Raw genomic sequence first — 11292 nt, 5'->3', positions numbered from 1 at the left:
ATTTAAGCATACACATCGTTCAATGCATAATTATGAATGTTGGTCTTTTGACTCTTCCCGTGCAATAAATACCATCTAAATCTAAGTATAAATGCATCTTGTTTAGTCTAAAACTTATGTATCATGCCTATGGTATCATTTCAAAAAAATGTCTTCAAAGATGGCTTTGACCAGCACGAAGGCGTTTTACATTAACTACTTCAATTGTTAATATATATATATATAACTCTAATTTATTTCACTAATTGGTGAGATATATCACATTTACCTAGAAATGATAATAGCGAGATTTGGGGGTGGATCACCCCATCCCAAACCCATCCTATTTCTTTAAATCAATTCTCATCTCCATTAATTAAAAAAATTTAAGCAAGGTAGAGCAAGTAAAGAAATTCTCGTACTTATCTCGCCCCACCTTACTTCATTTTTTAATTCTTTTCAATTTTTTTACTTTTAAAATATCAAAATCTATTAAAAATAAACATAATTTACAACTCAATAAATACTATACATATTCATTATTTATTTTTATAAAATAAATATTATATATATATTAAAAAAGTTGAAAAAAACCAATTAAAATAAATTTTTATTTAATATTATATGTAATTGGAGTATGATGGGATGGCTTTGTACTTGAATATCGAGTTTAAAAAAAAAATTCAAATCCGTTCTAAATTTATTTATTTTTATCTTAATCTCTTCATAATGAATCTCCGAATAAAATCTATTTCATTGTCATCTTTATATTTACTCATAGAGTAGATATATGCATAAATTTATGATCACTTTAAGGATAGATTTTTCAAATACCAATTTTTTATTTTATCAAATATTGGTTGGATGGCGGTGTTAATACTTAAAACTTTGAGAACATTTCAGAGTCCCATGGCTTTACAATATGATATTCATAACTTGTATCATCAATTTCATCACTGATTATAATAAAGAAAGGATATCGGATAGAGACAATGAGGAATGACCCAACAATGGGTGAGATGATAGGATGAGGAGCGGCCGACTCGTTGCGTGAAATAACCAAAAACCCAAGTCAACGCCGTACACCTTCATTTTTTTAAAAGTTCCGTACTTGACTTCAATTGTCAATACATGTGCCTCACCTAATCCATTAGGTGCAACATGGACCGTAAAAGTTTTTTTATTTTTAAAGGTTGCATGTCGCTGCATGAATTAGATTCCTCTTTTTAATTAATTCATAGAAAAATATCAACAAAAATATATATATTAATTTTTTGGTGTTATATTAGTTGGATACGATGAATATGGGTTATATCAATTACTGAAACTTAGTCAAGCCGACGTGGAAATTACGTATGCCACGATCACTTTCTTCGATTTACAACTTTGGAATATGTTTCATTTTTTTTTCCTAACATGGGATAGAGGAGATGTGGTGTTTGTTTTTTTACTTAATTCTAAATAGAATATTAATGCTTAATAGTATTAAATATTAGATTATTTGTTTTTGTAGTATTTTATTTTTATTAAGTATTAAAAAAATAAAAAAAATTAATATGTTATTTTTTTTATTTAGAAAAAGCTATATATTTTGGTTTTTTTTATTTAGTAAAAAGTTTATAATAAGTCATGAAAAAGTAAAAAAACAAACAATCTAAATTTTAAAACTAAATTACTTTCAGTAAAAAGCCAAAAAAACAAACACCATCTAAATATAAGGTGTTATTTGTACAAAAGATCAACATCAGTGGGTATAATGTAAAGGTTGAATGTAGCATGAAGACAAAATGATTGCTTTTTTGCATCAACTCTTAGATTTGATTCGTAAACAAAGGCAATACATGATATGTAGGACGTGAGATGTTTTCTTCTCTTTTAAGTGTTATGTTTAAGTTCTTTTGAATGATTTTTCTTTGGACTTATTAAAAGAAAGAAAAGAAAAAAAATGGTTAAAATATGTATTAATATGCTTATTATTATTTATTATTTAAATTTTCATAACTAGAATGTAATGTATCTATTGTACTTAATATAAATGGAAAGATATGTAAATATGGGGAAAAAAAAAAAAGACATGAAACATTAGGCTTTATTTGAGAAGTATTTTAAAAAATAGGTTTGAAAAATAATTTTTGAGAATAGTTTTTTAAAATTATTTTTTGATGTTTTTTTGAATTTAGAAACCAAAATATTCTTTATATGTATTTTAAAAACAACTTTTATATATAAAACTCTATTTTTAATCATTTTTCATATTTGAGTAATTATTTTTTAAAATAGTCATTAAAAAATGAATAAAATAAATAAAAATAATAATTGCTTTAAAAAACATTTTTGAAAACAGTTTTTGAAAAAAATTGTTCTTAATGTTTTGTAAAACAAAAATTTATTTCTAAACCTAAAATATTTTTAACTTGTTTTAAATATTTTAAATATGTTTTAAAAATAATTTTTTTATCTAATGTTTTATTTTAAATTATTTTACATGTTTGTTTAATTATTTTTTAAAACAACTACTAGAAAATAAGTGAAAATAAAGAAAAAAATTAAAAGATGTTATCTGAAAATATTATAAAAAGTTTTTGGTTACCAAATATGTTTTCCTGATTTTTTTTTCTAGCAAATAAAAAATTGTTTTCGACAACAATTGACAAACAAACCCGTAATGTAAAACACACTATGTTTTATGTTTTTAAACATAAAAAATTGCTTTATATTTTTTTATTTATAATCAACTAGATTGGACCAGCCGTTGGTCAGTCACAGTTCTGATCCGGTCTGACCAATTGGATTGGAAAATGATTGAATTGGAATTGGACTGCTTGAACTGGCGAACCAGACAAATCAACTAGTTCCATTCGAACCTAGCAGCTCATTTTCCTTTCCTCTTCCCCATGCAGTTGGTACCTCCATTTTCTCTTGGAGTGTCGTCCTATTGGCAACAATACCTCCATTGTCGCCTGGAGCATCGTCCCACCGATAGCACCCCTCGGCATTGGGAACCCTGGCCAACCCCCCCCCCCCCCCCCCCCCCCCCGGCGTTACGAGCTGGAAACTTCCCAACCTCACCTCAAAACACTACAAATCCCCATCACCACCCCCCGCTTGCAAAGCCCCGTTGCCCCTCACCCCCAACGGCGCATTGAAAAGCTCCCCCAGCGGGAAAGAGCCCTCCTATGACGCTGGAAACCTCCCAAAGAGCCTTGCCTTCCATTTTTGTTTTTAAAATTTTAATTTTGATGTTTTATATTTAATTTCTTAATTTTTTTTATTGATTATAATTGTAGTGATATGTTTAATATATATATTTTTTGTTTTATTTATTGCACCTTGAAATTTTAATTTATTGAAATTATTGAAAATATTTGGTTGATTGACATCTACAGATAAAAAAAATTGTGAAAAAACTCAACAAACATAATACATACTAGCAAAATTTAGATAGAATTTATTATTTTTATTTATTAAAATTTTAATAATATATAAAATATATATTTATGATATCACTAGTTTGATCACGGTTCGACCGTCGATTTGATTGCGGTTCAATAATCGATCCAACCAGTGAACCGTGAGTCAATAACTTTTTTCGATTCAATGACTGAACCGATTTTGAAAACATTCAGAATTATACCCTATGATCCATGAGCAAGGCCCATAATTGGGATTCTCTATTCCCACCGTGGGATGGGCTACGAAGGTGGGCTAGATTGAAAAGCATAGTCAACTTTGATCCACACCTTTTCTCAATGTTAGCTCACGAATCATGGCTTGTTTCATATTGGACTCTTAATTTGGGCCTATACATGGGCTTGATTTCATGATTACGGTCCATGCCATGTTTGGTTTTCATTTTGAAAATTGGTCCTAGAATCAAATTACAAATGGCTCTATATTGTTTAATCGTGATTTAATGTATTAATTAGTCTGAAACTTCAGTGATATTTCAGTACAGTAAAAGAGTCTTTGACAATAGAAAGTATTTTTAAAAAGTGAAAAAATTATTTATACACTACCAAAAAAACACTTATAATTTATTTTACGGTATTTTTAAAAGTACTTCTAATTTAAAAAGTCTAGAATTGTTTTCTATTTTTTATATTTTTAAATATATTTTAAAAATTATTTTCAAAAATTTATTTAAAAAATAGATATCAGAAAGGAAGATGTGTTTAACATATTAACTTTTCTATTGTTTGCAAACAAAAATTGAAAGAAATTTTTATCGCATGCTGTAATATAAATATTTTAATTTTATAAAAAAAAAAGAATTTATTAAATTGATTGGATAAGCAAATGGAGAATAAAAAGACGCTTATCCATTTTTATTTTAATAATAAAAAGTTCATTAATTAAAAATAAAAATAGAAAAAAATCAGGGGGCGAAATCCTGGTTTCATAGGACCAAAGGAACATATATGTTACAAGAAATGGCCAGACCGTGGTTTTGAAATCCTAGTTGCCTTTTCCTTTCGTAGTTTGTGCCTCCTCTCAACTCTCTCTCTCTTTTCCTTCGCGTCGGTGGTGGTGGATGGCAACAAGAACCAACAAATACGCCTCCATCAATTTCAATCACCTCTTCCACAACAACTCCCATTCCACCGCCGCCACCACTGCCACCTCCGCCCCTTCTTCTTCTTCATCATCTCCATCAAATTCTTACAAATCGCATCTCGCTGCCACCCGAACACATGGAGGAATGCTCGTATTAAGCCGCCCTACCCCCAAGGCCCAGCCCCAACTACCGCCGCCACAGAAGCAGCAACCGCCGCCACCTCCCATCCAGGCCCGGCCCGAGCAGGATTCCTTGGCTCCTCTACCACTGGGCCGGGCTCAGGCCGGTTCACCATCTCCCTCGTCTCCGTCGAAGCCGGATCGGTTCGTTCCGCCGCATCTGCGGCCGGGGTTCGTGGGCAGGGAGGAGAAACCTGGGCTGGAGTTCCAGATCCGGCCTAACCGGCAAGGGAATTTCGGATCGCCGAACCGGTATGGGGAAGAGCAGAGGCCCAAGTCGGGTGGGCACGAGAGGATGCGGAGAGGTGGTGAATCGGATCAGGGGGAGCTGAGTCGGCCCAGATCGAGTGGGACTCGGCCGAGTTCGAGTGGATGGTACGGTTCTTCGCAATCTTTCGACTTTATATATTGAATCTTTCGGTATTTTTTTTCCTTTATCACAATTATCGTACTTCTACAATTTGATTATTTCTTTTACGGCCATTTCCGTCTGTTTGAATCACTATTAACATTCCTAATTTAACGATTCTTGTTTTTTCTTCTTTTTTTCCAAATAATAATTTGGATTTATGTTCTTAAATTCTTTGAACTGCCATGAGAATTTCTTTCCTTCAAATGTATGATAAGAATTTGGAATATAATAAACTATCAATTTTTGGTGGGTATTGATTCCTGCCCTGAGAAAGTGGGAATTCTCTAATTTACAAAAGCTTAATTTTTTCATTTTATTGGTGTTGGGGGAAATCTCCTCTGCTATTGTTTTTTCCTTTCTATGTATACTAATTCCATCTTCCTCTGTGTGTGTTGGATATGAATACTTTTGAATGAAGTGTAACCCATCAAATGTATGGCGAGGGAGAGAATAGGAGTTGACCCACTGTCCCATTTGGTTTCAGAAAACTGGATGTAATAATTTATGGAAGGAAAATGAAAGAAGTTGGATCATTTTCTCTTTGTTTGCTATTCAATGGAATTTAGATATGATCAAGTTTTCTGACAGTTCTTATCCTTCTTATTAAAATTGAGGGTAATGTAGATTTTTTTTTTCATTGTTAAAGTAATTCCACTCAAATTATCACATTTTGGGGAACAATAAACATGTAGTCAAATTCCCTAAATCCTTCCCATTTCGTCCTGTTTTGAATTCTGATTAGAAACAACTTGATTGAAAATTTTGATCAAATCTTTTTCTTTTCCTCTATCCCCTATTCCAAAGGAAATGCTAGCACTTTGTAAAATCAAAACATTCTGAAATTCCTACTTGGCCCGGATCTGTAATTGTATCAATATTTATGTAGTTGTATCTATGTTTATGTGTGTGACATGTAGAAAACAAATGGTGATCTGACGTGGATGGATAGAAAGCAAATGGTGAGTAGAGGTGGATGTATCTTCGACCTTTCCTCATATAATCTTCATTTCTTATTATCTAAAGGGTGGCCCTACTCTTAAGTCCAACTTCTACATTCTGTCACATCTGCTCCATCTTTTGTGGTTACGCAAGTGCCATCATCTCATTTATCAAATGGACCCCTACGAGAAGTGGGGTTGGCATGATTTCCCTTAACTAACTTGGGGGCTCCATAGCTACCTTGCCCATTCTTAATCCCACTTATGCGAACTCTTTAACTTTAAGCACTTCTCTCTTTCTTTTCCTATCTCTTTCTCACACACATATACGCAAGGTAAGTGGGACCTACTATATTGGTTTGGATGTACCTCTAGTTTTGTTCAAAGTATTATATGGTGGGTGTTGTGTGTCATGCTAGTTGACTACGAGCTTATATTTAAATAAGTGTTTATGTATGCATCTATAATTGATATTTTGCATATTTATATACAAGCCATTGGTTGAATCTATTTCCATCAGAAATTGATATTTTTAATTGTGAATAAAATAAAATCAAACAATATAAGCTTTGGTTTTTATGACTGACTGTTTTGAGAATAATATATTTGCCATGTTGCAGTTTGGCAGTTTGACCCGGCAGTTGTCCAGGGTCAACACTTGTTCTCTCTATAATAACTACGCCTGCACTACCTTGATGTGCTTGAAATTAAAAAGGAAATGTAATTTGTTTTGCAAATTGTGTATCCTGAAATAATCTTCTAGTTAGCAGTATGATGATCTTATGTTTAGTAGATGAAGCCCATTCTAGGTGAATGTATATTATTCGTCTTCCAAGGATTCTTGTTGTGAATTTTAGTCTAATTGTTTAATTGCTTCTTTAATTGAATGGTCAAGACGGTGAAATTTGAGAAGGAAGATTAGGTGCTCAAAATAAATTTTTTAGGCTTGGAAAATCACAGAAATAGGAATACATTTTGCATGGGTCTCTCATTAGATAAGAAAGTTCTTTACAGTATATTTGGTTTCAAGTAATACTAAGAAAAGAGAAAAAAAAAATTAAGGAAAATGATTTTCTCATTATTGGTTTTATTATGGAAAATACAAAATATATATAATTAAATTACTTAGGGACTTGTGCATTTTCAAATTATTTAATTTTTACGTAGAAGAGTTAGAATAAGTGAAATGATTTTGAAGTATCATATAAAAATAATTTATTTATTTTAAATCTATTTTTATTTTCCTTCTACTTTTCTTCTTTATTTTCTTTCTCCCGCATTTTGAAATGAAATATGTGAGCCTATGTTGTGTTCCTTTGCTGCTGCTCTGTACTTGTGGTGGCTTTTCCTCACTCTATGGATGAGGCTGGAATATGTCTTCTGCTCAAATCTTGATGCCTTAATGTAGTTAGATGTGTTAACTACATGATGCATTGTTATATATATATATCAGAGTATATGTTAGTATAGTTCAATGGTATTGAGCAGATATATGGACTCTTCTTGTTTCTAATTTCCACCAAATGGGGCCATTTACAGATTTTTCACATGAAGTTGGGCTTCTTTACAAAGATGAGGATGGACTCTATTGACTCAAACACTCTGAACAGCTGCAATTTTTAGTTCTGGAATTGGCTTAATCTCAAGAAGTTTGATAGATCAATTTGTGGAAGTCGACACCTGAGCAGGTACCTCCTTTTCAGGTACCTCCTTTTCAGTCTTTAATAACCCCAGGTGGGGATGTTTTCTTGCAGTGTTGTAAACAAAGACGGAAGGTTTCTTTTTCCTTTTTGTAGCACTTGTTTTACTGTTCACAACAGAAGAACCAAAATGCCAGTGGAATTTGGAATATACTAGTGTTGTTGTTGTGTTTGTTTATTTATTGCAACTGTCCTGAATAGGAGTAATTTGGTTGATTGTTGCCTTTCCTCATTATCTCCATTGCTTCTACTTTCCAATCCTCTCCCCCCTTCTGGAGGAGAATAATCTGGATGTTACTCGGTCAGTTTTCATTTTGACAAATCGTCTTTGTTGTATGAAGACTTGGAAGTTCACAAGCCTTTATGCACCCGACCAACACAGCTAGATCATTACCCTGAGGCCATGTTTGATATCTTGAAATAGAGAATGAGAAATCAATTTCATTTTTTCATGTGTGTTTGGATTGTTTCTTAGAACCAGAGGAGAAATAAAAAATTGTTCTTATTGAAACCAAATCCCATTCTTATTAGAATTTTGGTTCTTTTCCTTTATAAGATGTTATGATTCATCTTCTCTTTCGTCCTATTCCACTTCCTTTTTGTATTCTCACATCATAAAGGCACCTTGAATGTGTCCTCAATCAGGACCTGACCTCGACCCCGATCTGGAGTCGTGTTATATATAGTGAGTGACTCAGGCCAACGACCATACCTATTCTTTCTCTCCTCTTTCGTTTACCTTTGCTATGAACATCAATGGCTCTCCATTTATCTCCTTGCATCCTTGTCCTCACTCAAAATATCTTGTTTAAGTTCATAGAAAAGCGTTTCTTTCAAAATTAAAAATTTAAATTATTTTATTTTAAAATTTTAATAAATTGATTGTTCAAAACTAAATGATAATTTCTTTATAAACTTATTATATCATTTGTTTAATAATTAAATAAAAAATATTTAAATTTATAAATAAAATTGTTAATAGTTTTTTAAAAAATAATTATGCATGTCTTTATTTCTTGTATCTATCAAATACATCCAAACAAAATGTATTATCATTATACTATTAAATGTCTATTATAAATTTTATCATATATATGTCGTCTTTTTAGGAAAAAAAATTTAGTACGCCTATTATTGTTTATTTGAATTTTTTTTTGAAGTTTTTTTTTTAATTTTTTTTTTCTTTTTTATGATTTTTAATCAAAAAAAAATTTTATTGATATTTTTTTGTCTGAATTATCATATAATATTTTCACTATTTCTATAGAATCTAATCGTATATATTTGTCACAATTTTTAATATTTTAATCTTTAATTAAACCAATGTTAAAGAAAACTATTGACTTTTTTTTTATATTTTTTTTCAAAAATCTAGTTAAATTAGTTTTGTCTCCCTTCTCTCCTTCTTACATTCTAATTTCAAATTTTACGGGCGAATACTTTCTATTAACAATTTAACATTTAGGGAGAAATCATTAAATTTAATGAAAGAACATTTTCATTAATATTTTTGTTTAATTAATTAATTAAACAATTTTTTGACAAAAAAAAAATGAAGATTTTTTTTTCTTAAAAATGTATTTATTTTTATGAAGGATACATGTATTTTTTGAACAATCTAATTATTTATATAAAGTATATATATGAATATAATATATGCAATGAATAAAATAGGATCTCTCATCGTAAAATGACAAAAGATATTTGGAGACTTCTAGAAATAACTCATGAAGACATTAATCTAAGTAAAAATAATTTAAGATAAACATCATTGTGCATAATTATGAATTGTTTTCAATGAAAGTTTTTGAATTTATTTGAGAGATGTTTACTAAGTTAACGAAGATTGTGAATGAATTTCAAACTTTGAGAAAAACTAAAGATGTTGTGAAAATTTCAAGGTCTTTCCCAAATAAATGAAAAGCTAAGGTGGCCACCATTCAACAAGCTAAAGATCTCTTAAAACTCTTACTTAAAGAACTCATTGGTCACTTATGACTCATGAGATAAATATGAACAATCATCAACAAGTTCAAGAAAAGAAGAAAAATGGCATGTCATTCAAAGCTTCAACTATTGATGATGAAGAAGAGGAAAGTGAAAATGGAAAACTTGATCTTATCACAAAAAAATTCATGAAGTATATTAAATTTGAGAAGATTAAGGGAAGAAGATCTCAATCAAAGATGAGTCCTCAAGTTCTAAAAATAAAGGCAATGGTGGCAACATAGAGTAAAAGTAATAAAGACTATGGAAAAAGAGTGCACAAGTGAGGGTGGCAACATGTGCTTCATAGCTTTGTTAGATTATGACATTTTGTAATGTATTGTACTTTTAATATACTTATATTATAAGTTCAATATATTAGTGTAATACCTACAATTTGCATCTTTTTCTTTTCTAATTATTATTATTATTATTATTATCATCATCATCAATAACCTATCAACTAATAATAATATTAATACTAATACATATAAATAATATAATAATTAATTATAAATTATTGTTTTATTAATTATTATTTTAAAAATATTATAAATAACTTATCCAAAATAATAATACTAATATATAATATTACATAGATTTAATAAATTTTGAAATGTTTAATTTTTCAATATAACTCTTAATAGCAACAATTTTTATAACAAAAACCATAAGCTTTTTAAAAAAATTGTTTTCTAAGATTAATTTATAATAAAGAAAATTTTAAGGAGTATAGCATAAGGCAGTTATTCATAGGTGTTTGTTTAAAAAAACTAAAATAAAATAAAGTTATGTCATAATGTATTATATATTTAAAATATTAATATTGTAAGATTAATGTATTTTGTTGTAGTGAAAAGTGGGTTTTGACTCACTAATTTGAAAAAGATATAAAAAAAGAACCCCAACTTTTATAAATCAATTTTATTTTCATCAATTTAAAAACATTTTAAAATATATATACATTTTAACAAGTCATATATTTGTTTCCAAAAATAATCTTTACTTATCAGGTTAATAATATCAATTGACAATTTTTTTTTTTTAACGTGATAATGGATTCGAGATTAATAAAATAAGAAATTTTAAAAATTAAAAATACAATTAAAACTAAAAACAACTTCAAAGATAAAAATATAAAAATAAATATTAACTTTCACTTAGCTAAATCATACTAGTAGAAAATATAGGTTCAAGAAAGAGTTGGAAATATAATGAGAGTCAATATTTCATTTTTGTTTAATTTTTTAGTTTTTTTTTTGGTTTTAATTGTATTTAATTTTAACTTTTTTTTTTGTTTTAATTGTATTTAATTTTTAAGTATTTTAATTTTTATTATATTTTAAATTTTTAAAATTTCTTATTTTATTGTTGATGCCAAATAACAAAATTTTTATTCAATTTTATTAAAAGAAAATAAGAATATGAGTGGATTTATATAATACAAGATATAAAATCATTGTTAATTAGGGAATTAGAAAGATTTTATTTATCACTTGAGGATTTAGAGATTTTTTTTTTAAAAATAATTTATATATATATG

The 11292-nt window shown here is 29.2% G+C and overlaps 1 protein-coding gene across 1 annotated transcript; it reads left to right on the top strand.

The window, feature by feature from the left end:
* Positions 1 to 4297: 4297 nt before the first annotated feature.
* LOC100262549 (uncharacterized) lies at positions 4298 to 7945 on the top strand. Its single transcript, XM_002277852.4, has 2 exons — positions 4298 to 5088; positions 7603 to 7945. Coding segments are annotated over exons 1-2 (579 nt in total). The 5' UTR covers positions 4298 to 4510; the 3' UTR covers positions 7604 to 7945.
* The last annotated feature ends 3347 nt before the right edge of the window (positions 7946 to 11292 follow it).

This window comes from Vitis vinifera, chromosome 12 (genome assembly GCF_030704535.1).
Source record: "Vitis vinifera cultivar Pinot Noir 40024 chromosome 12, ASM3070453v1".
NCBI classification, from domain to species: Eukaryota; Viridiplantae; Streptophyta; class Magnoliopsida; order Vitales; family Vitaceae; genus Vitis; species Vitis vinifera.
This window is presented reverse-complemented; position numbering and strand designations above follow the sequence as displayed.